This window comes from Thamnophis sirtalis, unplaced genomic scaffold (genome assembly GCF_051295495.1).
Source record: "Thamnophis sirtalis isolate CommonGarterSnake01/CBP01778 unplaced genomic scaffold, rThaSir2_p1.2 scaffold_2, whole genome shotgun sequence".
NCBI classification, from domain to species: domain Eukaryota; kingdom Metazoa; phylum Chordata; class Lepidosauria; order Squamata; family Natricidae; genus Thamnophis; species Thamnophis sirtalis.
Window position 1 is genome coordinate 52,802,201 of NW_028261382.1, and position 27,546 is coordinate 52,829,746.

Sequence of the window (27,546 nt, forward strand, 5' to 3'; positions counted from 1 at the left end):
GAAATTCATTTTAATTCATTAACGAACTGCAAAGGAAAAACGTCCCGCTGTTTTTGACTTACAAAATCCTCTTTTCTTGTTTGCAACCGATTCCATGGCAGACGCTGAGCTAATTGTTCTCAACCAACTTGGGTTATTGGGTTGGGGTTTGATTTGACTGATCTTTTGACCTGATCTTTTATTGCCTCTGCGTTCCTAACAGAGTGAATATGCATATATTGCTAACTTGGGTTTCAGCTGGTTTTCTCAAGATGGATCGCCGCTTGGAGCTGAGCCCGTAGCGTTTAGCTTTCGATTTTAAGCGTTCATTCCTTTCTGCACAGCCTTGTGTGGCCCGGGAGAGGCTACCGGCTTCTTGGTTCTTGACTGCAAATTCTTGCCTTGCGGAGATTTGTATCCGTGGGTTGGTAGAACATCTGGCCAAGGACAGCTGGGGGTCTGTTGGTTAAGAAGACCACAATTCACACAACACACCCAATCCGATTTCTGAGTTTGCTCTTTTCTAGATCGCACCTTAGGTTGAATGGGCTGGGCGCAAATGTGCTACATTATCTCTCCGCTCCAAAACTTTAACAAAAAAACCCCATCACATTTACGATTACGTGACCCCAGGACACTGCAACAGTCCGTGGCACGACAAAACCGCGCTCCACTAAAGCGCGCCCGATTAAAGCGCGGCGCTGACGTCATCAGCAGCGCGACAACAGCGACCGCGGAGAAAATAGGGCGCTTTAAAAAGCGCTTTGAAAGCAAGCCGATTCACGTTAAGGTAAGGGTTAGGGTTAGGGTTAGGGTTAGGGTTAGGGTTAGGGTTAGGTTAAGGGTTAGGGTTAGGGTTAGATTAAGCGTTAGGGTTAGGTTTAGGGTTAGGTTAAGGGTTAGGATTAGGTTTAGCGTTAGGTTAAGGGTTAGGTTTAGGGTTAGGTTAAGGGTTAGGGTTAGGTTTAGGGTTAGGTTAAGGGTTAGGGTTAGGTTTAGGGTTAGGTTAAGGGTTAGGATTAGGTTTAGCGTTAGGTTAAGGGTTAGGTTTAGGGTTAGGTTAAGGGTTAGGTTTAGGGTTAGGTTAAGGGTTAGGATTAGGTTTAGGGTTAGGTTTAGGGTTAGGGTTAGGTTAAGGGTTAGGGGTTAGGGTTAGGTTTAGGGTTAGGTTTAGGGTTAGATTAAGGGTTAGGGTTAGGTTAAGGGTTAGGATTAGGTTTAGGGTTAGGTTTAGGGTTAGGTTAAGGGTTAGGTTTAGGGTTAGGTTAAGGGTTAGGATTAGGTTTAGGGTTAGGTTTAGGGTTAGGTTAAGGGTTAGGGTTAGGTTAAGGGTTAGGGTTAGGGTTAGGGTTAGGTTTCGGGGGTTAGGTTTAGGTTTAGGGGTTAATTTTAGCTTTAGCGCTCACAGCGTGCTTTTTTCATCGCGCTGTGATGACGTCAGGTACGCGGTTTCGTCGAGCGCGCTTAAGTCGACCGCGGTTTTGTGGTGGAACCCAACAGTCTTAAGGGCCAGTTGCTAAGTGCCTGAATTTTGATCATGGGGACACTGCAGTGGCTGTAGGTGTGGAAGGATTGGTTGAAAGTCACTCTTTTCAGTCTCATTGTAACTTCTTCGATGTAAAATGTCTTTTTTATTTTCCATTTTCCATTTTCATACAGTCACATATATACTGTGCATAACCGGGGCCATACAACATTAAGCAATAAACACAGCAATTCCTCTTGTCGACAATACCCCCCAAAATAGAAACCCAATATACCTCTTCGACCCTCCATACACCCTTTCTTCCGCCCCCCTCCAACTTTCCATCTTCCCTCCATCATTCCCCTCTACCCTACTTCCCCTCCCCCTCTACCACTCCTCTCTCCCAGTACGCTCCCTCCCTTCCTCCTCCCCCTCCCTCCAGTCCTCTCTCCCGCGCTCTCTACCCCTCTTTCTTCTATCCCTCTACTCCTCCCTTCGGTGTATCTCTGCTATCTATTAATATATTCAGCTTGTCCTATTTTTACAGTGAAATTAAAGAGCAACAGTATACATCTCATTGTAACTTCTTGTCGCTTCCTTAAAAAGCATGAAGCAGAGCCGAGGTGGCGCAGTGGTTAGGGTGCAGTACTGCAGGCCGCTTCAGCTGACTGTTATCTGCAGTTCGGCGGTTCAAATCTCACCGGCTCAAGGTTGACTCAGCCTTCCATCCTTCCTTCCGAGGTGGGTAAAATGAGGACCCGGATTGTTGTTGGGGGCAATATGCTGACTCTGTAAACCGCTTAGAGAGGGCTGAAAGCCCTATGAAGCGGTATATAAGTCTAACTGCTATTGCTATAGAGTCTTGGTCCTGGAAGAACCCCTTTTATTTACACGAAATGTGAATTCCTTTCATTCACAGTCAGCAAAGCTTTAGCAAACAGTCTTTCAGAGGCATATTTATCCACACGAACCTTATCTCGCTTGGAGAGCTGCCAGATAACGAGTTTCCAAACTAGCAGGGCAAGGCAAAACTTGGCCCAGAATCTCTTATAGTCACAAACAGAACTTTCCACTCTTGAAATGACCGAAGGAACGAATTGTTTCCTGCAAAAGCCCCCTCCCCGTTCGCTCCTCTGTTGTTTCCTATGGGAGGGGCTAATCACCTCCAAGGTGTGGCTTTACTCCCAAGTCAACTCTGCTTTCTTAGTTGCTCTTGTCTTCTGGCAGCTCTGTGCATGCACACACTGGGAACAGGCTCCAGCTGTTCCTCTGCCTCACTGCTTTCTGACTCTGAAGGCAGCTGATAGCTCTCCGATGGCCCTGGCCCCCTCTCTGCCTCCGACGCAGAGCCCTCGTCTGAGCTTTTCTCAGCCCCCGGGGCTGGCCCATGTTCCTCCCCAACCTCCTCCCTGTCCGACTCTGCTGCCAGCTCTGCTGGCAGGCCACAACATTGCTAAACAAATACTGTAACTACTGGTAGCTGTGTAGCTGAGTTTGGGAAGAAGAGGGGAAGGGTAAAGGGGAGGAAGGGGAAGGAGAGAAGGGAAAGGAGAGGAGGAAGGAAGGAAGGAGAGAAGAAAGAAGAAAGGGGGGTAGGAAGGAGGGAGGGAAGCAAGGAGGGAAGGAAGGAGGGAAGGAGAGAAGAAAGGAGGGAAGGGAGGAGAGAAGAAAGGAGGGAAGGAAGGAGGGAATGTAGGAGAGAAGGAAGGGGGGAAGGAAGGAGGAAAGGAAGGGGGAAAGGAAGGAGAGAAGGAGAAAAGAAAGGAGGGAAGGAAGGAGAGAAGGGGAAGGAGGGAGGGAAGGAAGGGGAGTAGGAGAGAAGAAACGAGGGAAGGAAAGAGGGAGGGAGGGAAGAAGAAGTAGGACCGTTGTAAGATAAGATGGATCTATGGGATGATAAAAAAGCAATCTTCAAGTATATTGTCAACAGTAGGGAAAAATTGTTATAAATACATATTATTAATAACAGTTATGAGATCATATAATTGTGAATGTATATATGAAATTGATAAAATAAAATAAAAAAAATCTCAAAAAAATATACTGTAACTACTGGTAGCTGAGTTTGACCTTCATGTGGTTGTGTGAACCCAGCATCTCTTATTGTTGTGCCAAGGTTTCTGTCAACACTAGGCAGCCTACTGAATACACTACGCAGCACCCTGAATTGTGAAGCGGGGTTTATAAGCCACAACCGGTGGCGTCACAAACACAAATGCCAAGCCAAGCCAAGCAATGATTAAGTGCCACGGAGGAGCCCAGCCTTAACGTCCTTTAAGCGGCGACCCATTGAAAGCTCCCGTATTTCCAAAGTTAACACTTACTCCTTTGGGAGAACAAGAGGCGGGGAGCCTTTGGCCGGCCGTGGTGAAGAAGGCGGTGTCCGATCTCGTACGCATCCCGGGGTCTAGATCCCTCCAGCTGCCCTCCCTCGACCGCAGAGGAGACGGCGGGACGCTGGACAGCGACCTCCTGGAATCTCTTTCCGTAACCAAGGGCGACCCTCTCCTGACCCTGGGGGCTAATTTCTTGACCATCAGCAAGCAGAACTGTCTCTTCTCCTCCTCGAGTTCTCGCAGCCGGCTACGTTTCTGCTGCTCCAGCTTCTTTAGCATCTGGAAAGAGGAAAGAAGAGAGGAGGAATTTCAAGAGGGAGCGCCATCAACCAAGGAGATGCTTCCTGCTTCAGGTAAAAGGAAACGTTGACTGTTAACCGTTCTGACCGAGGCTTCCCGAGAGCCTGAAGCCAACTCCTTGTCTCGACAAAAACCCCTTTTATTAATTGGCTGTGAATTCTGCTCATTCGCCTCCAGCAAAGTCTTTCAAGGGAGGATTTACGGTCACAGACCTTATCTGGCTTGGAGAGATGCCAGGCGGGGATCTGCAGAACTTGGCAAGGAGCCTCGGAGAGTCACGAAACAATTAAGTGAACTAATGGTCTCCTGCAAACTCCACTCCCCTGTCGCTCCTCTTTTATTCCCTCTGGGAGGGGCCATTCACCGTCCACCTGTGGCCTTACTCCCAAGTCGACCCCTGTTCTTTAGCTGTCCCCTTCGTCTGGCAGCTCACACTGGGAACAGGCTCCAGCTGTTCTTCTGCCTCACTGATGTCTAACTCCGAAGGCAGCTGATAACTGTCAGACGGCCCTGGCCCCCTCTCTGCCTCCGACACAGAGCCCTCCTCAGAGCCTTTCCCAACACAGCCGCAGCCATAAGATGACCACGCTCGCCACCTCAAAAATAATAAGACCTCCCCGAAAATAAGGCCAAGCGCTTATTTTGGGGGGGGGGGTGAAAAGAAAACAAGACCCCGTCTTATTTTCGGCGAAACACAGTTAATAAAGTTGGCGTTTCCCACTTTTCCCCATTCGCAAACGGGGAGGCTGAATCTTTAAAACTCACGGCGGTTGGTGAAATTCCCCGGCAGTGAAAATCGGTCGCCTTACCGTGGCTAACTCCTTCTGTTCTTTGATAATCCTATTCTTCACTTGCTGAGGGGCCGTCAAGAGATCTGCAAGGCAAAAGGAGTAGAAAGAATCATTCTTACATAAAAACGTCAAAGAGATTTTGGGATCGCCGCCGAAGGTCATGTTTGCTCCGGTGAGACACCGAAGCCGTACGGTGCTTTTAAAAAAATTCCTGGAACGGGGTAGAAAATAGATGCTTCTCTTGAACTGTCCAGGCTCAAGAGTGATTTCTGGCAGATGTCTTGCTTTCAATCAGACACCCAGGGAAGAGGATATCCTGGTTTATTGCTTGAAGGCGGCTAAATGAATTCCCACACGCTGGGCATCAGCTAAACATTGACTAAGGGCCTCAAGACTACTGAACCCTTAATTTTTTTTTCCCCTGAGAACATTTTTTTATTGTTTTAGTTAAACAGAAAGAAAAATTTAAAAAAACATCTTTCGTTAACATCTTGTTGAAAGCGTATCGATTGGTTTGCAAATATATTCCGTGCGTTTCTTCCACAGTCCTTAACATAGACTTCATTCAAATCAGGTTGTACATTTTAAATCAAGGAAGAAAAGTTATGTATTTTACTATCCCTGTGCCATAATTCTCACTTGGTTACCATTGTTTGAACATGTTTTTGTCTAGAATCATTTATATTAGAAGACACAACCACCTACTGGCGTTCATTTGCAATTTCAATATCTCTCCAATACCATTACACCTTTATGACATGTTCTAAAATTCATTCGGTTAAGTAGGATATCTAAGCATTCCTCCCCCACCCCCCGTAACACACCTGTATGTCGTGGCACGACAAAACCGCGCTCGACTAAAGCGCGCCCGATTAAACCGCGTCGCTGACGTCATCAACAGGGCGACAACAGCGAGCGCGGAGAAAGAAGGGCGCTTTAAATAGCGCTTTGAAAGCAAGCCGATTCAACTTAAGGTAAGGGTTAGGTTTAGGGTTAGGTTTAGGATTAGGTTAAGGGTTAGGGTTAGGGTTAAGGGTTTGGTTTAGGGTTAGATTTAGGGTTAGGTTTAGGGTTAGGTTTAGGGTTAGGTGAAGGGTTAGGGTTAGGGTTAGGTTAAGGGTTAGGGTTAGGGTTAGGTTAAGGGTTAGGATTAGGTTTAGGGTTAGGTTAAGGGTTAAGTTTAGGGTTAGGTTAAGGGTTAGGTTTAGGTTTAGGGTTAGGTTTAGGGTTAAGGGTTAGGTTTAGGGTTAGGTTAAGGGTTAGGTTTAGGGTTAGGGTTAGGATTAGGTTTAGGGGGGTTAGGTTTAGGTTTAGGGGTTAATTTTAGGTTTAGCGTTTACAGCGTGCTTCTGTCTCCGCACTGTTGTCGCCCTGTGATGACGTCAGCTACGCGGTTTCGTCGAGCGCCCTTTAGTCAAACGCGGTTTTGTGGTGGAACCCCTGTACGTATCATTAAATATTGTCCATTAACATTTCATTGTTATTATTGTAGTTAACTAAAGGTTATTTACTAATTATCTCACCTCTCTTCTCCAGGCCCACACAATATTATAACTTTATAACCGTCTTTAAACAATGATTTATTAATAAGATGTATAGGTCTTTTCCCTCAATCCCAAATTAGTTAATTACGGGCTAAGAAAATAAGGGTCGGGTAAGGTTCACTACTGACCCTTAATTTTTGACAGCAAAGCTCCAAAGATTTTTATCTTTACCTTGTCTGCCTAGCGCCCCAAAATGTTTAGCACTGACGATTCTGCCTAAAATTTGCAATTTGAGCTTCGCATCTGCTAAATTTCCTTGGCTTTTACTTGTTAACTAGTTGTTTTATTATTTCCATCGCTTCCTTGCCATTCCTGGTTTTTAAGTGGGTTTTTTTTTAATGATCTTTGACCTTCTAGTTTTTCAGATTTTTTTTTCTTCCTTTCATCTGCTGAATCTTACTTGCATCTGATCTCGGTCTGCTAATCTTATTTTCCAGCCTGATCTTCCGTTTTGGTGATGCACTGTTTGGCTCCCCCCCCCACCCCTTTCTTCTTCGTTGATTTTTGCATCCCAGGTATTTGGTAATAACTGCAAACTGTGCTGTACATGAATTGTTTTTAGCATCATCATCATTATTATTATTATCGTGGCACATAAAGTATTTTCTCACTTGAATTGGCTATGCCAGGGATGGGTTTCTGTATGCGGCTGTGTTTTTGTTCCATGGTTACGCTGAGATTTAGAACAATACAGATAAATATTGGTTGTTCTCCCTTTGAAGACATTCCAGCTGAGTTTTGGCCTGTGACAGCAGACACCGCAATTCAGCGAAGTGGTCAAAAATTCAGAATTGAATGTATATCTCCTAGAGAAATGTGAATTATTCTACCCTTTGTGTTTGTTCGTCCCTGTCTTCCTGTCCTCTACTGTCTCCCGGAGTCCATTGAAGCTCACGCCGATTGCTTCGGGGACTCCATCCAGCCAACTCCTTCTCTGCCGTCCCCTTCTTCTTCTTCTGCCCTCCATCGTTCCCAGCATGAGGCTCTTCTCCAGGGAGTCCTTCTTCCTTCTCATCAGATGGCCAAAGTCTTTGAGTTTCCCCTTCAGGATCTGGCCTTCTAAAGAGCAGCCAGGGTTGATCTCCTCTAGGATTGACTGGTTGGATGGCCTTGCAGTCCATCTTATCTATCTATCTATCTATCTATCTATCTATCTATCTATCTATCTATCTATCTATCTATCTATCTATCTATCTATCTATCTATCATCTATCTATCTATCTATCTATCTATCTATCTATCATCTATCTAATCTTTTCTATGTTGTTGTTGTTGTTAGTTGTGAAGTTGTGTTCGAGCCATCGCGACCCGATGGACCACATTCCTCCAGGCCTTCCTGTCCTCTCCCATCCTCTGGAGTCCATTCAAGCTCACGCTGGCTGCTTCGGTGACTCCATCCAGCCACCTCCTTCTCTGCCGTCCCCTTCTTCTTCTTCTGCCCTCCATCGTTCCCAGCATGAGGCTCTTCTCCAGGGAGTCCTTCCTCCTTCTCATCAGGTGGCCAAAGTCTTGGAGTTTCCTCTTCAGGATCTGGCCTTCTAAAGAGCAGTCAGGGTGGATCTCCTCTAGGACTGACCGGTTGGATGGCCTTGCAGTCCAAGGGACTCACCTTGGAGTCTTCTCCAGCACCAGAGTTCAAAGGCCTCCATTCTTTGGCGCTCAGCCTTCCTTATGGTCCATCGTTCACAGCCATCCATTGCAACTGGGAAAACCATAAGCCTTGACTGTATGCACTTTTGTTGGCAGGGGGATGTCTCTGCTTTTTAGGATGCTGTCTAGATTGGCCATCGCTTTCCTCCCCAGGAGCAAGCGTCTTTTCATTCCTTGGCTGCCGTCCCCATCAGCAGTGATCTTGGAGCCCAGGAAAATGAAATCTGCCACTCCCTCCATTTCTTCCCCATCTATTTGCCAGGAATTGAGAGGGCCGGATGCCATGATCTCAGTTTTCTTAATATTGATTTTCAAGCCAACTTTTGCATTCTCCTTCTTTCGCCCGCATCAAGAGGCTGTTTAGTTGTTGATATTTCTCTCCCGGCAATCTTCGCCTTATTTGGCATTTTCGGTTATCTCTGGGAGCTACTTATGAGCCAATCTGTTTGCTTGGCTGCTATTTCGGGGTTCTTATTGTCGTTTTTTTAATGTTTCTGTGGCTGTTTGCCATTTACGCACTGAGATAGGCTGGGCGTGAATCGAAATAAATGAATAAAATAGGTTCCAAATGATTTTTTTAGGGATTATCAACACAGAAAATGAGGTGGATTCATCTTTAAGCAGCAAGAGGATTGGGGAGGAGGAAACAGATTGTGAGTTGGGAGTTTTAAAAAAAAAATTAATTTTCACCGCTGTGGCTGATGGGAACGGTGGTCCGGTCTATCTGGAGCAGGGTTACTCTACCTTGGGGCCTTGAACCCATGCGGACTTCAACTCCCACAATTCTCCGGGCGAAAGCGGGCCGTTCCTACGCGGGGGGGGGCGTCTGCGAAAGGGATGATGGGAGTTGTAGGGCCGGCCGAGTAAAAGGAATATTCCATTCCCATTGGTGGGGGGAAGGACAGTAATAAGAAAGGGCCTCTTGTGTTGTTTTCAACCACAGACGCGCAATTTTTGTCCTCTGCTTAACTTCCACTCGCAACGCAACGGGAGGTTTCAGTCATTTTTTTAAAAAAAAACCTCTTCGGCAGCCCCGCAATCCTTTCGCGCTCCCTCAGAGACGACTTGGTTCCTCCCGGCCGTCTCCATAGCAACCGGGGAAGGCGCCGGGCAAGATGGCGGCGGCGGCGGCGGGGTCGGGAGGCGATCCTGAGGCCCCGAGTGGCGCGTCTTAGCCTCGCCATGAGCCTCCTCCGGGGGGTCCTCTGGGGGCTGCTGTCGCTGTTTGGGGCCGGGGCCCAGGATGGGCAGCAGGGTGGGTGAGGGGGAGATTTAAGGGGGGGGCTTAAGCAGCAACGGGCAGGCAGAAATCCAACCGGTGCCGCTTCGTGCCTTTGTGATTTAGTCCTGCCCGTCCCTCAGCCATGAAATGTCTTCCTCCCTTCCTCCTCTCTCCTTCCTCCCGCCTTTTCTTTCTTTTTTCCTTCCTTTCTTCATTTCTTCCAACCTATCTCCTTCCTTTCTTGTTTCCTTCATTTCTTCTTTCCTTTCAACCTATCTCCTTCCTTCCTTCCTTCCTAAACTCCCTTCCTTCTCTTTTTCCCTTTCCCTTTCCCATCTCCTTCCTTTCTTCCCTCCCTCCCTCCTTCCTTCCTTCATTTCTTCCAACCTATCTCCTTCTTTCCATTCTTCCTTCCTTCCTTCCTTCCTTCCTTCCTTCCTTCCTTCCTTCCTTCCTTCCTTCCTTCCTTCCTTCCTTCCTTCTTATCTCCTTCCTTCCTAAACTCCAGACCATCCTTCCTTCTTTTTCCCTTTCCCTTTCCCATCTCCTTCCTTTCTTCCCTCCCTCCCTCCCTTCATTTCTTCCAACTTATCTCCTTCCTTCCTAAACTCCAGACCATCCTTCCTTCTTTTTCCCTTTCCCTTTCCCATCTCCTTCCTTCCCTCCCTCCTTCCTTCCTTCATTTCTTCCAACCTATCTCCTTCCTTCCTTTCTTCCTTCCAACCTATCTCCTTCTTTCCTTTCTTGTTTCCTTCCTTCCTTCCTTTCCTTCTTTCCTTCATTTCTTCCTTCCTTCCAACCTATCTCCTTCCTTCCTTCCTTCCTTCCTAAACTCCAGACCATCCTTCCTTCTCTTTTTCCCTTTCCCATCTCCTCCCTCCCTCCCCTTTCTCTTTTCTTTCTTTCTTTCTTTCTTTCTTTCTTTCTTTCTTTCTTTCTTTCTTTCTTTCTTTCTTTCTTTCTTTCTTTCTTTCTTCCTTCCTTCCTTTCTTCCAACCTGTCTCAACCCTCCCTCCTTCCCATCCATCTCCTTTCCTTCCTTCCTTCTGCCCTCCCATTTCCTTCCCTCCCTCCATCCACCCATCCATCCCTTCATAGTCAGGTTCACATGGTCCGAATGAACCCATGTTCAGGATGTGTACAATACCCAATTTTCTGACCTAAACGGGGGGCTGAGTTGGTACAATAAACATACTGAGCCCCCAAAAGTTGGAAATCCCCATGCATACACACACACACTGACAAAAGTTTAGTTTGTGCCATCATAGCTAAGTCTCTTAGGGAACATGGCTGTAAGAGAGTTTGTGAACTAGTGCTTTGTTTTTTTTTTAAAATTTCCCTTGATTGGGTTTTGTTCAGGCTGTCCTGAATCGACAACATCCAAAGCCTTCTGTACATTGCAACCCATTCCGTGTGCTCAAAAACATGGGTGTTAGCCACTTCCTGCCTCTTTTAACTTCATTCTTTGTAGCGCTGAATGATGACATAACAACACAGTCTCCACAATCTCTTATGGTGCCCTAGATTTCCTAAACTTTTACTGAGATGGTGAAATGAAATGGTGAAGAAATTGGCCAAGACCACTTTAGGAAGAAAAGGTTTTGCAAAGATTTAATGGGTGATATCAATATGTCTAAAAAAAAAATGATTTCCTTGTTTAGATTTCCAACCTTCGTTCATCCACATGTCTGGGACGATGGTCACAGCTTCTTTGACCAACAGCCATGCCGATACTTTCTCTCTCGCTGTGGCAGACAACGAAACAGGTAAGCATCCTTCAAAACCATTTTTGGGATGGCCCCAGGAAGCTCTGGAACTCCAAAGAGAAGGGGGAAGAAATTGTTTTCTCCTTTGGAAAATGAATTAGCTTTACTCTTCCTAGTAAGAATGATGCTTGGGAGATGATAATTCATTAAGGATAATGCTGGATCCAATCTGGGTCAGTCAATGGGACCAGAGGTTTAGTCTCAGCTTTCTAACTCGTACTGAAACCCATCTTCGGGGAACCTCTCATCAGAATGTGTGATTTGGACTATAGCATAGCAGAGCAGAGCATAGCACTTGGACTTATAAACCGCTTCACAGTGCTTTACAGCCCTCTCTAAGTGGTTTACAGAGTCAGCCTCTTGTTCCTAATAATTTTGGTCCTCATTTGACCCACCTCGGAAGGATGGAAGGCTGAGTCAACCTTGAGCCTTGAGATTTGAACTGCCAAATTGCAGGCAGCCAGCAGTCAGCAGAAGTAGCCTGCAGTACTGCATTCTAACCACTGTGCCACCGCAGCTCTTGTGGCTGTTCTATGCATCATATTTATGTGGTGCCTGGTTGGGTGTGGCTTTTTCGTTGCTGGTTTGGGTGTGGATGACTATTAAGTTGTTGGTTGTTATTTCCTTGCGGCTGTGGAGTCCCTGGCTCCTGAGTATCTGATAAGCTGGTGGTGAATCAGCACTCCTGTTGAATGACAAGGGGCCCGTTTTCCAGGCTTCATTCATTTCCCCGGCTTTTTTTGTACCATCTCGGCCAACAATCTTGGTAGCTGCGAAATTGAGTGTTTGTTCAATGTTCATTGCATACGGTAACGTTCTCTGCTTTCTTCTAGGACTGTTGCCCCTTTCCGACTGTAGTGGCAGAAACCGAACAGATGATTGGAGCTTGCAAGTCACACGCCAAGGAGTGAGTAGAAAAAGTGACTCTCCTCTTATCCTTGCCAGCAAACGATCTTAGATCAACTTCTGAAGTATCTCCTGCAAATCTCTTTCCATTAATTCTTGACCTAGATTTTCCTTTGACATTTTTTTTTTTTTTTACCATCGCAGTGAGTTGGGGCCCAAATAAAATATTGCTGTTTTATCCCTGATGTGGGCTTAATATTCACAGTTATGCTGTAATTCATAAATCTGTCTCGGTTAATTGCTAACGGTCCTATTCTGCATTTCAGGACGTTTCCAAGGTGACGGTGTCCTTGACTAGGCACCTGCAACTGTGTGTCTCAAACGCCACCGACTGCTGTGCGGAGGCCCTGTGCTTGCTTCAAAGTCTGCAGGTCTCAGCATGTCAAGGGGCAAAGGTCATGGCCCGGCTGTTAATCCAAGCGGAAATATATGCTAATACATCTTCAGGAAACCTAACGGGAAAAATAGAAGGTATTTGATTCCCTCTGGCTGTATGCTGACTTCCATGGGTCTCCCACTACAGTTAGATTTGGATTTGGATTTGGATTTGGATTTTATTAGTTTTGTATGCCGCCCACTCCCGAAGGACTCCAGGCGGCTCACAATAAAAAGGGAAGGGGAGATAAATAAGACAATACAGCGATTTTAAAATACAACAACATTCACAGTTAAAGTGGGGCTGGATGATTCAACAGCCCCAGGCCTGCTGGAGCAGCCAGGACTTAGTAGCTTTACGGAAGGCCGGGAGGGTAGTAAGGGTCCGGATCTCAACAGGGAGCTCGTTCCAGAGGGCCGGAGCTGCAACAGAGAAGGCCCTCCCCTGGGGGTCACCAGGCGACATTGGCCGGCCGATGGAATCCGAAGGAGGCCTAGTCTGTGCGATCGAATCGGTCTTTGGGAGGTAATTGGCAGGAGGCGGTCTCTCAGGTACCCAGGTCCGATGCCATGTAGGGCTTTATAAGTAACGACTAGCACCTTGAAGCGAGTCCGGAGACCGATGGGCAGCCAGTGCAGCTCGCGGAGGATAGTTGTGTTGGATCTGTAGAGGTTGCGATTATTTTAGCTTTGGTTGCAACATATCTTCCCCAATGACATTTTTCAAAAATGACGTCTTGCATGGATGAAACAAAAGCTTTCTTTTAACAGGAATTTATATAATCAATCTGATAAGAAGACACTGTCCTTGGCGGTCTCTGAGCTTGGTGGTTTCCTTGCAGATGTTTCTTTACCAAACTAGGTCACTTCGTCAGTGTTAGTAAGGGAGAAAATCCTACACTCTTTGCATTGATGATGTGACTTAGTTTGGTAATGAGACATCTGCAAGAAAACAATCAAACTCAAGAGATCACCCAGGACCCACATTATAACCGAATTATAAGGCTGCCCAGCTCAGAAATTTCAGCTGGACAGTAAAGCAAGTGTAGAAAGCAGTATGGTCCAGTGAATAAGGAGATTCAAAAGTGGTTTGCACAAATATTTTGCATGCATAAAAAGGTTTTGATTGTTGTTCTGGTCTAGGCTTCCCAAGAGCATGAAGCAAACCCCTGGTCCTGACAAAAAAACCCTTTTATTAATTGACTGTGGATTCTGCTCATTCACATCCAGCAAAGTCTTTCAAGGGAGGATTTACAGTCACAGACCTTATCTGGCTTGGACAGCTGCCAGGCCCATATCTGCAAAACTTGGCAAGGAGCCTCGGAGAGTCACGAACCAATGAAGCGAACTAATTGTCTCCTGCAAACTCCACTCCCCTTTCGCTCCTCTTTTATTTCCTCTGGGAGGGGCCATTCACCGTCCCCCTGTGGCCTTACTCCCAAGTCGACCCCTGTTCTTTAGCTCTTCCCTTCGTCTGGCAGCACTGAGCATGCGCACACTGGGAACAGGCTCCAGCTGTTCTTCTGCCTCACTGATGTCCGACTCCGAAGGCAGCTGAGAACTGTCAGACGGCCCTGGCCCCCTCTCTGCCTCCGACACAGAGCCCTCATCCGAGCCTTCCCCAGACTCCAGGACTGCCCCAGGTTCCTCCCCAACCTCCTCACTGTCCGAATCTGCTGCCAGCTCCTCTGGCTGCTGGCGGGCCACAACAATTGTTCAGGAGAAAGAAGGCATTGAAAGAAAAAGGCATCTCTTGAAATCAACCCATCAGTTCTCACCTTTTTCTTCTTTAATAGAGAACGCAACGATGATCCCCAATCAAGTCTTCCACCCCTTGGGCTCCTGTCCCTGCAACCTCACGGCAGGAGCTTGTGATATTCAGTGCTGTTGTGATGAGGTACTAATTCTGCCTTTAATTTCCGTAACTCTTCATTCTATTTGCCCCTAAGATTTGCCCATGAAGTTACTCAGTCTTATTAGAATGGCATCGGGCTGATCCCAGCTCTGCATCTCTCCCTTCTTCTCCCAGGATTGTACCCCAGAGATGAAGCAGCTTTTTGAGGGCTCCTGTTTTGAAGGGGTGTTTGGCGGGGACGTCAATCCCCCGTTTGACCAGCTTTGCTCCGTCAAATCCGGAATCTTGACCCCTGACTGGTTTCCCTTCCTATGTGTGCAGTCTCCCCTTAATAATTCCCCTTTCCTTGGATACTTCTTTGATGGTTCTACGTAAGTATGGAAACTCCTCCGAGGGTTAGCGGTGTGGGACTATGAAACAAGCTTTAGATCAGCAGGCCATCTGTTTCTATAGCACATTGATGCTCAACCTCGGCTGCTTGAAGGAGATTGGGCTTTAACTCCCCAAATTCCCCACGCTAGCTAGGTAATTCTGGGAGCTGTGCTCCGCTCGTTGTCAAGCAATCAAGGTTGCGAAACATGGCTACAGAACGTGTGTTTGGCCCAGAGGTGGGATTCAGCCAGTTCTGATCAGTTCTGGCTAACCGGTAGCAGAAATTTTGAGTAGTTCGGAGAATTAGCAGATACCACCTCTGGCTGGCCTCGCCCTCATCTATTCTCTGTCTCCTGAGCCCCAGCTGATTGGCCAGGTCGTCTTCTGTCGCCCTGCACAGGAGAGTGGGGCTGGAAAGCAGATTAGTGGGGTGGGGTGGAAATGGAGGTTTTACAGCATCCTTTCCCTGGAATGTGGTGGAAATGGAGGTTTTACAACATCCTTTCCCTGGAATGTGGTGGAAATGGAGATTTTACAGCATCCTTCCACTGGAATGTGGTGGAAATGGAGGTTTTATAACATCCTTCCCCTGGAATGTGGTGGAAATGGAGGTTTTACAGCATCCTTCCACTGGAATGTGGTGGAAATTGAGGTTTTACAGCATCCTTCCACTGGAATGTGGTGGAAATGGAAGTTTTACACTATCCTGCTGCTGCCACGCCCACCACATCCACCGAACCATGCCTGCCAAGCCACGCCCACAGAATTGGTAGTAAAAAAATAATTGAATCCCACCACTGGTTTGGCCTGAATAATTATTGTCCTATGATTTCACCTTGCAGAGCAGTTGAATTTGTCATTTGCCCTTTATATGTGCATTTATATTTTATGTGTATTTTATATTCCTGTCTCTGTAAGAGTCAGGCAAAGCGTTCTTGTTTCTTCCTTCTCCCCAAGGCAGTGAAGTTGATGAGGTCACAATGAATTTGTAGCACCTGGTTTTAATTTGGGGAGGAGACAAGCGTGGTTCTTAGACGGGGCCTCCCGAAAATGACAGCAAAATGGTTTAGACTTTCAGTCTTGTCTGTTTAGGGGGGTGAGGCTGGAAATCCCCACATCCTCTATCGTACAAACAGATTATAGATTTATTATATTTATTTGCAGTTCTTCATCGCGAGTGTCTTCCTTGAAGCTTCCATTGCAAACCACCCCAGGGAAACTGTCCAACGGTTACGAGCAAGGGGACCCCATCCTGACTCCTCGCAATGACTATTTTACAGTTCCACAGGTAAAGAGAACTCTCTGGTTTCTTTTTTTTTTCTTTTTTGTATATGAAAGAGGGGAAAGGGGAAATTATGCCTGATATCGTATATTTCTCGTGTCATCCAGCCATTCATCGCTGGCAGCTGTGCGAGAAATGCTCCCGTTCCCTTCCTTCGGAATATTGAAGCCGAATGTGTGGCTACATGCAAGGAAGCAGAGAGAGTCGGATCAGACATCGCGATAAACAGCGGTGTCGGAGGTATGGCAGTTTTGATTGCCAGTGATCTTTTCATGCAATTTTTTAAAAAAAATGTCAGTTGCGAAGTCGTGTCTAACCCATTTGACCCCCATGGACCACGTTCCTCCAGGCCATCCTGTCCCCTCCCATCCCCTGGAGTCCATTGAAGCTCAGGCCAACTGCTTCGGTGACTCCATCCAGCCACCTCCTCCTCTGCCGTCCCCTTCTTCTTTTGCCCTCCATCGTTCCCAGCATGAGGCTCTTCTCCAGGGAGTCCTTCCTTCCTTCTCATCAGGTGGCCGAAGTCTTTTGAGTTTCCTCTTCAGGATCTGGCCTTCTAAAGAGCAGCCAGGGTGGATCTCCTCTAGGACTGACCGGTTGGATGGCCTTGCAGTCCAAGGGACTCAATGCAGGAGTCTTCTTCTCCAGCACCAGAGTTCAAAGGCCTCCATTCTTTGGCTTCCTTCCTTCTCATCAGGTGGCCAAAGATTTGGGTTTCCTCTTCAGGATCTGGCCTTCTAAAGAGCAGCCAGGGTGGATCTCCTCTAGGACTGATCAGTTTGGATGGTTGGATGGACTCACCTTGGAGTCTTCTCCAGCACCAGAGTTCAAAGGCCTCCGTTCTTTGGTACTCAGCCTTCCTTATGATCCAACCTTCACAGCCATCCATTGCAACTGGGGAAACCATAAGCCTTGGCTAGACGCACTTTTGTTGGCAGGGTGAGGTCTCTGTTTTTTAGGATGCCATCTAGATTGGCCATCACTTTCTTCCCCGGAGCAAACATCTTTTGATTCCTTGGCTCTTTAAAAATGCAAGCGCCTAATTCTGCTTTTGTGGTTCCCCTTTGCCAGAAGAAGACAAATGCCACCTGGGTTAATACATGGAGTCCTCAACTTACAACAGTTTGTTTACTGACCATTCAAAGTTACAGCGGCATTGTAAAAAGTGACTTACAATCGTTTTTCACATTTATGACCCTCACAGCATCCCCGTGGTCATGTGATCAAAATTCTGAGGCTTGGCAAACTGACTCCTATTTATGACGGTCGCAGTGACCTCAAGTCACACAATCCCCTTTTGCGGCCTTCTGACAAGCAAAATTCATTGGGGAAGCCGGATTCCCTGAACAACCGTGTTACTCACTTAACGACTGCAGGGATTCCCTTAACAAACGGGGGGGGCAAGAAAGGTCATAAAACGGGGGCAAAACTGACTTCAAAAATGTCTCACTTAACAACAGGAATTTGGGCCTCGACAGCAGTCGTAAGTCCAAAACTACCTTCTATTGGCTCTTCCGTCCCAGTTTGATTTTGCCTTTAATCCCTTTTTCCCTTTCCAGATAACATCAAAGCAGAAGTGACCTACGAGGAGAGAAATCCTGCCTTGCTCCCTTGTCCTGGGAAAGGTGAATATGCATTGGGGGAGTTTTTATAGGTGTATAGTAGTGGCCCAAATTGTGGGAACCTTTTGGGAAAAGCGTACAGCATTTTTGAGGTTTGATGGCTAATAGCCCCACTTTATTTTTATTTTTTTGGAGTAGCACCATAAAATTATATATCAGTGGAAAGATAATTTGATCAAGAATGTAATGCAATAACTTCTATGAAGGGTTTGCTATTAGAGTGGCAGTTATAAAGAAGAAAAGTGAAACACGTAGAAAAAATGAGATATACAAAAATGCTCACCATGTCAGTTAAATAGCAATAGCAATAGCAGTTAGACTTATCTACCGCTTCATAGGGCTTTCAGCCCTCTCTAAGCGGTTTACAGAGTCAGCATATTGCCCCCAACAATCCGGGTCCTCATTTCACCCACCTCGGAAGGATGGAAGGCTGAGTTAACCTTGAGCCGGTGAGATTTGAACCACCGAACTGCAGATAGCAGTCAGTTGAAGTGGCCTGCAGTATTGCACTCTAACCACTGCGCCACCTCGGCTCTAAATATTTAGTTGGGTAAACTTTAGCATGAATTATGGCCTTACGACATCTTCCCACGGAAGGGACCCAGTCTTTTAGTTCTGCAGCTGTTATAATGTGAAACCAAGACTGAATGATTGCTTCTATTAACTGGGTTTTAACGCCGGCTATATTTGGCTATAGCTTTTCATAGAATACAGATAATTGAGCAAACGTTGTTGCATTACATTCGTGATTAAATTATCTTTCCATTGATATATACTATTATGGTACTACTGAAAGAATGTGGTGTTATTTGCCATCAAACCTCATAAATACACTTTTTCACAAAAGATTTCTACAATTTTGCCCACTACTGTAGTTATAACCCGTCTTTTGAAAAGGTTTAATAAAAAAAAACTGCACATACATGACCTATAATCTATACGAGAGCTTTCCTTCTTGTTCAGAATGCAGAAATGTGAGCTTTGCCGAAGATTACATCATAATATGGGAAGGCAAAAGAATTAAAGAACTGAAGATCAAAGTCCTTTATGGTGGAATGTGTCCAGAAGGTAGTTTTTTTTATATTTCTCTTAGTCCAGTTTTTATTTTTTAACAATATTTGCTTTCCAGCAAACAAAAGATTATCTGCGTGATTTGGAATTGGTTGTCCTAGCTGTTGTTTTCTTACATTGGCCCTGAAGCATCCTTGCCTTTGGTTCATAAAAAAAACAACCCTGGAATCTATTCAACTTGAAGGGGGTCTGACTTTGGACAGAGAAGTAGAAAACAGCATTTCATGGGAAATGCCCTAAAAACTTAAATGTAATATGGCTTGGATTCCTAATGAACTCGGCCATAAAGTTTTTTTTTAAAATGATTGGCTTAGTTTGGATTTTGGCTTAATGCACGAACCCAGGGATGATGGTTGAAGAAACCATGGTGAATAGAATGGAATGGAGTGGAATGGAATAGAATAGAAGTAGAGTAGAGTAGAGCTGGTTATCACCTTTAAATCCTTACATTGCCTAGGACCCGGATATCTGTGAGACCGTCTTCTGCCACATACCTCCCAACGACCGATAAGATCGCACAGGGTGGGCCTCCTCCGGGTGCCGTCAGCCAGACAATGTCGGCTGGCAACCACCTGGGGGAGGGCCTTCTCAGTAGCCGCTCCGACCCTTTGGAACAAACTGCCCCCAGAGATCCAGACCCTACCCACTCTCATGGCCTTCCGAAAGGCTATTAAGACCTGGCTATTCCGGCAGGCCCCGGGCTGTTGACCTCATGACTGAGGTCCAGCCCCGATTAGACTGGGTGTATGTTGTGGTCTTTTTAAATCTATGTTTCTGTGTTTTTAACGTTTCTATTTTTTTAAATGTATTGTTGTAAGCCGCCCGGAGTCCTTCGGGATTGGACGGCCTATAAATTCATTAAATGATAAATGAGGAGTAGAGTAGAGTGTAGAATTCTTTATTGGCCAAGTGAGGTTGGACACATAAGGAATTTGTCTTTGCTTCAGATGCTCTTAATGTACATAAAAAGAAAAGATACATTCGTCACAAATCATAAGGTGCAACACTTAATGATAATCATGGGGTACAAATAAGCAATCAAATCATTCTAGGAAACAATATAAATCGTAAGGATACAAGCAACAAAGTCACAGTCCTGCAGTCATCAGTGGGAGGAGATGGGTGATAGGAACGATGAGAAGACTAATAGTAATAGTGATGCAGCCTTAGTCAATAGTTTGACAGTGGTGAGAGAATTATTTCTTTAGCAGAGTGATGGCGTTCAGGGAAAAACTGTCCTTGTGTCTAGTTGTTCTGGTGTGCAGTGCTCTATAGCGTCGTTTTGAGGGTGGGAATTGAAACAATTGAGGCCCAGGATGCGAGGGGTCTGTAAATATTTTCCCAAAACAAGCCGTCGCTGCCTGTGATACGGTAACCCAGCTAAGGCGTCTCAAATTATTTGGACCAAAGCGTCAGCGTAAGCGCTGTCTCTTCCGGTTTCCATTTGTCCATTTCGCATTTTGTCTTCGCTAGAAACGATCACACAGAAATTCACTGTCACGTTTGTGAGCGCTGATGCGACGAGCATGGAAGAATTCTCGGGGAACCCAGGTGGGTGAAGTGACTTTTGGGGGCAGAGTCTCCCTCCGTGGCTGATCGTTTCAGTTTAGTTTTGATCATGTAATCTGTAGGAGGAAGGGGTGGCCTTTGGCAGCTGGACTTGGATGGTTTGGGTGACACGCAGCCAAGAGTTTCTTGGAGGGAAAGGATGTGGGCTGCTTGCTAGCTTGACCCGCTCTAGAACTGCAACCGGCATAAGTGTGAAAAACCGTCATAAGTCACTTTTTCCAGTGCTGCTGTAACTTTGAACGGTCCCGAAATGAATTGTTGCAAATCCAGGATTGCCTGTCTGTCCTTGACCCAGTTCCAAGGCTCCCAGGAACGGTGGGCATAAAATTTGGCATTTAAGAGATGGTCAGCTCTAGCAAGAGCTCTCTCATTCTGTAATGTTGCCTTACTGGCTATATTTGAAGCCTGCAAAAATCTTCTTTTGTTTACCCAGGTTACCAGCTTGGCAAGCCAGTGAGAGCCGCCAACCTGACTTCGTTGGCTCCTGTGACCAGTCTAAAACTTTGGAAGCCAGGTAGCCCTTTTTGATAGCAAACATTATACAATTGCAAGAGGAACGAAATGACATCAGGCTCCTGCTTCTCGCTGCAACGTTCATTTGGGGCTTCACGCATATTTCTGTGGAGGAGGAGGGGGGTCAAAGTGATGGGAGTTGTATTTGGCTAAATGAATCTTACGGATTCCGTGCTTATTTTACCCCTGGCAAATATAGTGTTCCTATCCTTGGGAACAAGGGGGCTCAGTGGCTAAGACGCTGAGCTTGTCGATCAGAAAGGTTGGTAGTTTGGCAGTTCGAATCCCTCGTGCCGCGTAACGGAGTGAGCCCCCGTCACTTGTCCCAGCTTCTGCCAACCTAGCAGTTTGAAAGCACCTAAAAATGCAAGTAGAAAAATAGGGATCCCCTTTGGTGGGAAGGGAAGAGCTTTCCGTGCGCCTTCGGCCTTGAGTCATGCCGGCCACACGACCACGGAGACGTCTTCGGACAGCGCTGGCTCTTCGGCTTTGAAACGGAGATGAGCACCGCCCCCTAGAGTCAGGAACGACTAGCACATATATGCGAGGGGAACTTTTACCTTTATCCTTAAGAACAGGAAGAAAAATTCCGAATATGTTTCCTTTTCTGTGAAAGGCTCCAGCAAAGCAATATCAAAGTCTTAATTTTGAAAACCATTCCTGACAAGAGTTTTAATTCGCAACTAAATCTGTGCTGTGAGAGCAGCTGAATCATTTCCCTTTGATTTGTCTGAGATCTGAGAAGAGAATTTCTAAAGCCTATTGAAATACTAGAATAGCACTACGTGAGTTTGAGGAAACAATTTCCCAACCAGATATCTCTCCGTTACTTAGTTGGCGAGAACTTGTGTTCATCGGGAAACCTGACCCCCCTTTTGTTCGGATTCAATTCCATTTCTGGATGCATTATGGAAGTCAGCCTTGCAGACACCTGCACGCAGTTGAGGTGAGATGGATTTAGTTTCTTCTTCGTTTTGAAACAGGGAAGACATTACAATTTTACGCTGAAATAAAGGAAGCTTTAAAAAATCCACATTGATTCCTGAAACCTGGTGTTGTTTTTTCTTTTCAATGGAACAAAATTAACTGTTTGCTGGTCCATTTCTATTGCATGTCTGTTTCTTTGCAGGGGGGACGTTGCTGCAAGACTCAATTCCTTGGTGCAAGTGAGCCACGTTGGAAAAAGAGGCAACGCCCGTAAAAATGTCTCAGATGATTGGGTGGAGGTCCTCCGTGAGTACCATAATTTAGAACCTGCCAGTTAATTGTTGGTTTTTAGTGTGTTTAAAAGCATTACCCTGCCAACAAAAGTGCGTCTAGTCAAGGCTTATGGTTTTCCCAGTTGCAACGGATGGCTGTGAAAATTGGACCCTGAGCGCCAAAGAATGGAGGCCTTTGAGCTCTGGTGCTGGAGAAGAAGACTCCTGCATTGAGTCCCTTGGACTGCAAGGCCATCCAACCGGTCAGTCCTAGAGGAGATCCACCCTGACTGCTCTTTAGAAGGCCAGATCCTGAAGAGGAAACTCAAATGCTTTGGCCACCTAATGAGAAGGAGGAAGGACTCCCTGGAGAAGAGCCTCATGCTGGGAATGATGGAGGGCAAAAGAAGAAGGGGACGGCGGAGAAGGAGGAGGCTGGATGGAGTCACTGAAGCAGCCGGTGTGAGCTTCAATGAACTCCAGAGTATGGGAGAGGACAGGAAGGCCTGGAGGAGTGTTGTCCATGGGGTCACAATGGCTCGAACACAACTTCGCAACTAACAACAAACAACAACAACAAAGTATTACGATCCTCTTACATTTTTTTTTTTGGTTAACGAAAGCCATGGTCTAGCTCCCCTGCCACAGGTGTAAAAGATAACCGGACTTCTAACTTAATGTAAAGTTGGACGTTGACATTGTAAACAAGTCGAAATATTTTGGGCCAAATGAAGTGAATGAAGCAATCCCGCCTTCCTGTCTTCTCTGTTAACGCTGAAAGTAAAGGATAAACCGCTGAGCAATTTGGTTGTTTCCCCTTCTCAGCCCATACATTTTTGCTGCTTACAGGTTTAAATGCCTCTTCCAGTACCAACACAAGTGAGGGGATCTTAAGAGGCATCTGTCCTGATGTTCCTGCCCACCTGAACATTCAGATCATCACTGCCGATGTGGGCGCCATAGAAGGAATCCCTCAAGAAGAGATACTTGGGGTGCAAATCAGGTGTGTACAGTTTTACTCCCATTTGCCAAACTCAGATCTCTTCAAGGTCTTTAGATTTCTCTTTCCACATATACTTCTAATTTATTTGGTGGTGCGCTGGCCTAGAAGTGGCGCTCTCGCCTCACAATCTGGAGGCTGTGAGGTCAATCCCAGGTGGAGGCAGATATTTGTCTCTCTGGGCACAATAAGGATATATCAGCTGAACAAAACTCGTTACTGGCGACATGAAGGGCATCCGGCCATTCAAACACCAGCTACCTCCATTCACTTGCCCAGACTCCACCCTGCAAGGGATTATGGGGGTCGTTAAAAGAAGATGATATACTTCTAATTTATTTCTGATTGAAACGCGATAATGATTAAGTTATCCATTCAGTTGTGTCCAACTCTTGGCAATTCTATGGGCCAGCTCTCTCCACATCTTCTGACCTTGCGCTAATTTGAGCTGTTCTGTGCTTTGGCTGGTGTCAGCTTTGGCTAGTGTCCAGTCACCGTGTTCTTTGGTGCCCTGGTTTCCTGAAGGTCGGTGGTTCGAATCCCTAGTGCTGCGTAATGGAGTGAGATCCCATTCCTTGTCCCTGAGCTTCTGCCAACCTAGCAGTTCGAAAGCACGTAAAAAGTGCAAGTAGAAAAATAGGAACCACCTTTGATGGGAAGGTAGCAGTGTTCTGTGAGCCTTTGGCGTTGAGTCATGCCGGCCACGTGACCACGGAGACGTCTTCGGACAGCGCTGCCTCTTCGGCTTTGAAACAGACAGGAGCACTGTCCCCTAGAGTCGGGAAGGATGTGTGAGGGGAACCTTTACCTTCCCAACATGCTTGCTTTCTCCAGTGAATTCCCCTGCATGACACGGCCAAAATTAACGTGACCCGGTTTTCCAATTTTGGATTGAAACATAAATGATTCCCAAACCACTTGACCTATTGCAATCAGAAAGTGGGCTTCATCCCAAGGAGGAATAAAAGTCTCACTGAATTCTACGATGCACCCATAGCACAGACGTTGAGGTCTAGCATCATGGCTGTTTATTTTTGCTGCTGTTCAGGATGCTTCGTAGAAAAAAAAAAACCTGCTCTAATGAGCACTAAAATTGTGCTCTGACGATTAAGAATTAGAGTTGTCCTCTTTTGTAATATTACTAGGCTAAAAAAAGGGCTCTCCTCACATTAGAAGATTGATGAAAATCAGGTAGGTGACAGGGCCAGGCCTTCTGCATTGCAGCCGCAGTTCCCATGTATAGTAAAGACTTCTCTCTTTCAGTTTTTCAACAATAACCTGGCAGGTTCCCTGTGGCCTGGCTTGTCCAGAGAACGTCACTTCCCTTCCCATCTCTGCTGCAGTGCAGTTTATTAAAGTACCTGCTCAGCCCCCAGTGCCAAAGACAAGGTAAGTCTTGGATGCTGATGAATGGAATAGGATAGGATAGGATAGGATAGGATAGAATAGAATAGAATAGAATAGAATAGAATAGAATAGAATAGAATAGAATAAGGATTGGACTGGACTGGACTAGAGTAGAGTAAAAGAGTAGAGTGGAGTGGAGTGGAGTAGAGTAGAATAAGGACTGGAATGGAAAATAGAATAGGAATAGGACTAGAACAGAACAGAATAAGGACTGGAATAGAATAGAATAGAAAAAGGAATGGAAAATAGAATAAGAATAGAATAGGAATAGAATAGAATAGGAATAGAATAGGAATAGAATAGAGTAGAAAAAGGAATGGAAAATAGAATAAGAATAGAATAGAATAAGGAATAGAATAGGAATAGAATAGGAATAGAATAAGGAATAGAATAGTATAGAAATACAATAGAATAGGAATAGAATAGAATAGAAAAAGGAATGGAAAATAGAATAGAATAGGAATAGAATAGGAATAGAATAGAGTAGAAAAAGGAATGGAAAATAGAATAAGAATAGAATAGAATAAGGAATAGAATAGGAATAGAATAAGGAATAGAATAGTATAGAAATACAATAGAATAGGAATAGAATAGAATAGAAAAAGGAATGGAAAATAGAATAGGAATAGAATAGGAATAGAATAGAATAAGGAATAGAATGGAATAGAATAGAATAGAAAAAGGAATGGAAAATAGAATAAGAATAGAATAGGAATAGAATAGAAAAAGGAATGGAAAATAGAATAAGAATAGAATAGAGTAAGGAATAGAATAGGAATAGGAATAGAATAGGAATAGAATAGGAATAGAATAAGGAATAGAATAGTATAGAAATACAATAGAATAGCAATAGAATAGAATAGAAAAAGGAATGGAAAATAGAATAGGAATAGAATAGAATAAGGAATAGAATAGAATAGAAAAAGGAATGGAAAATAGAATAGAATAGGAATAGAATAGGAATAGAATAGGAATAGAATAGGAATAGAATAGGAATAGAATAGGAATAGAATAGGAATAGAATAGGAATAGGAATAGAATAGAATAGAAAAAGGAATGGAAAATAGAATAGAATAGGAATAGAATAAGGAATAGAATAGGAATAGAATAGGAATAGAATAGAACAGGAATAGAATAGAATAGGAATAGAATAGAATAGAAAAAGGAATGGAAAATAGAATAGGAATAGAATAAGGAATAGACTAGGAATAGAATAGGAATAGAATAGAATAGGAATAGAATAGAAATAGAATAGAAATAGAATAGAAATAGAATAGAAATAGAATAGAAATAGAATAGAATAGGAATAGAATAGAAAAAGGAATGGAAAATAGAATAGAATAGGAATAGAATTGAATAGAATAGTTGGAGGGGACCTTGGAGGTCACCTAGTCCAACCCGCTACTCAGGCAGCAAACCCTATACCATTTCAGACAAACGCTTGTCCAATCTCTTCTTAAAATCTACTGGATATTTCAGAGAAACTGTTAGGGAAACAGAGTCATGCGATCGTCATTTGCGACTTTCCCAGGCTCTGACAAACAGTCAAACAGAGGAGGAAGGGAAAACTGGATTTACTTAACCACAGCAGTGATTCAGTCAGTAACGAGGGGGGGGGGGGAGGTTGTAAAATCAGCTGCGAATCACTTAGCAACCACTTTGCTTGGCGATGGAAATTCAGGTCCCAATGATGGTCACAAATCCAGGTCCCCCCTGCATAAGTGAAACTTTCTGTGTCTATGAGCGACCATCACTTTCTTGGCACAGCTTTGCCCTTAAGACTTCTAAATTTTCTTTTCCAGATTTCAAATTAACTACACGGAGTATGACTGCAGGAGAAACGACGTCTGCTGGCCTAAACTTTTTTATCCCGTTACTCGCTATTACACAGGTAAAAAGGCCGTCACTTGGCCTTTCAGATGCTTAGTTTCTAGTTGACCCCCAAATCCTTGGGTGGAGTGGTGAAGGGTCTCAGTAGGGAGATGCTTTTCCTTTTATATCAGCTTCGTTGATAGTCCGGGCCTGAGCACTATATGTCGAGTATTATCAGAGGATTCCTAATAATCACATTTATTGGGATGCGGTGGCTCGGTGGCTAAGATGCTGAGCTTGTTGATTGGAAAGTTTGGCGGTTCGAATCCCTAGCGCCGCGTAACGGAGTGAGCTCCCCTGACTTGTCCCAGCTTCTGCCAACCTAGCATTTCGAAAGCACGTAAAAAATGCAAGTTGGAAAATAGGGACCACCTTTGGTGGGAAGGGAACAGCGTTCCGTGCGTTGAGTCATGCCGGCCACACAACCATGGAGACGTCTTCGGACAGCGCTGGCTCTTCGGCTTTGAAACGGAGATGAGCACCACCCCCTAGAGTCGGGAACGACTAGCACATATGTGCGAGGGGAACCTTTACCTTTAATAATCACATAATACTCTACGTGTATTTCCATTATGCAGCAATACATGTAGAAAGAGCCGTCGTAGCGCAATGCACTATTGCAGGCTAACTCTGCCAACTGCCTGGAGTTTGAGCCCAACTGGCTCAAGGTTGACTCAGCCTTCCATCCTTCCAAGGACAGTAAAATGAGGACCCAGATTGTTGGGGTTTGCAAGAGGCTGACTCTGTAAACTGCTTAGAGAGGGCTGTAAAAGCACCGTGAAGCGGTATATAAGCCTAAGTGTTATTGCTATTCCTGTTTTGTAAATCTCTTCTTATGCTGGGGGCGGGGGGGGGGGGGGGAAAGACTCGTCCCTGGCAGAGGATGGCTGGGAAGATTTATGTAGTTGAGATATCCTCATTCTAACGGAGGCTTGTCCGGACTCGCCCTCCGCCCTCTCTTCATTGCATCGTCCCGTTTCTAAACAACATTTGTCTCCATCCCCTTTTCAGGAGAGCCTTATCCTCACACCCTTGCCAAAGGCCTGGTGCTGGTTTTCTTCGTCCTCCTTGCAGTGGTTCTGAGTGGTCCTTGGAATGGGATCTTCAGCCTTTGGCTCAAGCGCTGAAAAGCCTTCGCATCAACCGCAAACATTTTCAATGGGTTTTTTTTAATGTTTTTATCATGCACATCTTTTATGGAAAGAGGGGGGGGAATGGGCCTTTCCCCCCCCAGATATATTTTCCTAAAAAGAGAGAGGGGGAGAGAGAGAGAGAGAAAATAAAAATAAAAATGGACAAAACTAAAACTGTGTTGTGATTTTTCAGAAAAAAACAAGCAATCAGAGAGAATCCATGCAATGCGAAATGTGATGCGGATCGTACTGCTTTATTGGGCGTCCGATTTTTGTCAACTTAAAAAGACTTCTGGACTTCAAACTCCCAGAATTCT

At 45.3% G+C, this 27,546-nt stretch overlaps 2 protein-coding genes across 3 annotated transcripts; one reads left to right on the plus strand and one right to left on the minus strand.

Annotated features, from left to right (window-relative positions):
- Window positions 1–49: 49 nt before the first annotated feature.
- On the minus strand, window positions 50–8,872 carry LOC148048821 (uncharacterized). The gene is made up of 4 exons (XM_087703740.1): window positions 8,810–8,872; window positions 4,890–4,954; window positions 3,769–4,059; window positions 50–438 (listed from the first exon to the last, which is right to left on the minus strand). Exons 1-4 carry the CDS (start codon window positions 8,826–8,828, stop codon window positions 298–300), a joined length of 516 nt encoding a protein of 171 aa, XP_087559866.1. The 5' UTR covers window positions 8,829–8,872; the 3' UTR covers window positions 50–297.
- A 292-nt stretch (window positions 8,873–9,164) lies between these two features.
- On the plus strand, window positions 9,165–27,265 carry TCTN2 (tectonic family member 2). 2 transcript variants are annotated; one of them, XM_087705547.1, is made up of 18 exons: window positions 9,165–9,320; window positions 10,949–11,053; window positions 11,887–11,960; window positions 12,226–12,430; window positions 14,128–14,231; window positions 14,364–14,560; window positions 15,726–15,849; window positions 15,951–16,083; window positions 17,403–17,468; window positions 18,429–18,533; window positions 20,010–20,087; window positions 20,539–20,619; window positions 21,453–21,564; window positions 21,748–21,851; window positions 22,667–22,820; window positions 24,081–24,206; window positions 26,027–26,115; window positions 27,108–27,265. In XM_087705547.1, exons 1-18 carry the CDS (start codon window positions 9,248–9,250, stop codon window positions 27,221–27,223), a joined length of 2,046 nt encoding a protein of 681 aa, XP_087561673.1. In that variant the 5' UTR covers window positions 9,165–9,247; the 3' UTR covers window positions 27,224–27,265. The 2 variants fall into 2 exon arrangements, with proteins under 2 accessions (XP_087561673.1, XP_087561674.1); XM_087705548.1 differs by having other exon boundaries at window positions 14,131–14,231.
- The last annotated feature ends 281 nt before the right edge of the window (window positions 27,266–27,546 follow it).

What these genes read in the sequence shown, in the direction of transcription:
- LOC148048821 (XM_087703740.1), bottom strand. An exon ending in AACAGAAGGAGTTAGCCACG is followed by an intron (nt 4,060 to 4,889) that starts GTAAGGCGACCG and finishes TCCTCTTTCCAG; the next exon opens with ATGCTAAAGAAGCTGGAGCA. An exon ending in CCTCTTGTTCTCCCAAAGGA is followed by an intron (nt 439 to 3,768) that starts GTAAGTGTTAAC and finishes CTTAACCAACAG; the next exon opens with ACCCCCAGCTGTCCTTGGCC.
- TCTN2 (XM_087705547.1), top strand. Translation starts at nt 9,248, where the DNA reads ATGAGCCTCCTCCGGGGGGTCCTCTGGGGGCTGCTGTCGCTGTTTGGG. An exon ending in TGCAAGTCACACGCCAAGGA is followed by an intron (nt 11,961 to 12,225) that starts GTGAGTAGAAAA and finishes TCTGCATTTCAG; the next exon opens with GACGTTTCCAAGGTGACGGT. An exon ending in ACTATTTTACAGTTCCACAG is followed by an intron (nt 15,850 to 15,950) that starts GTAAAGAGAACT and finishes CGTGTCATCCAG; the next exon opens with CCATTCATCGCTGGCAGCTG.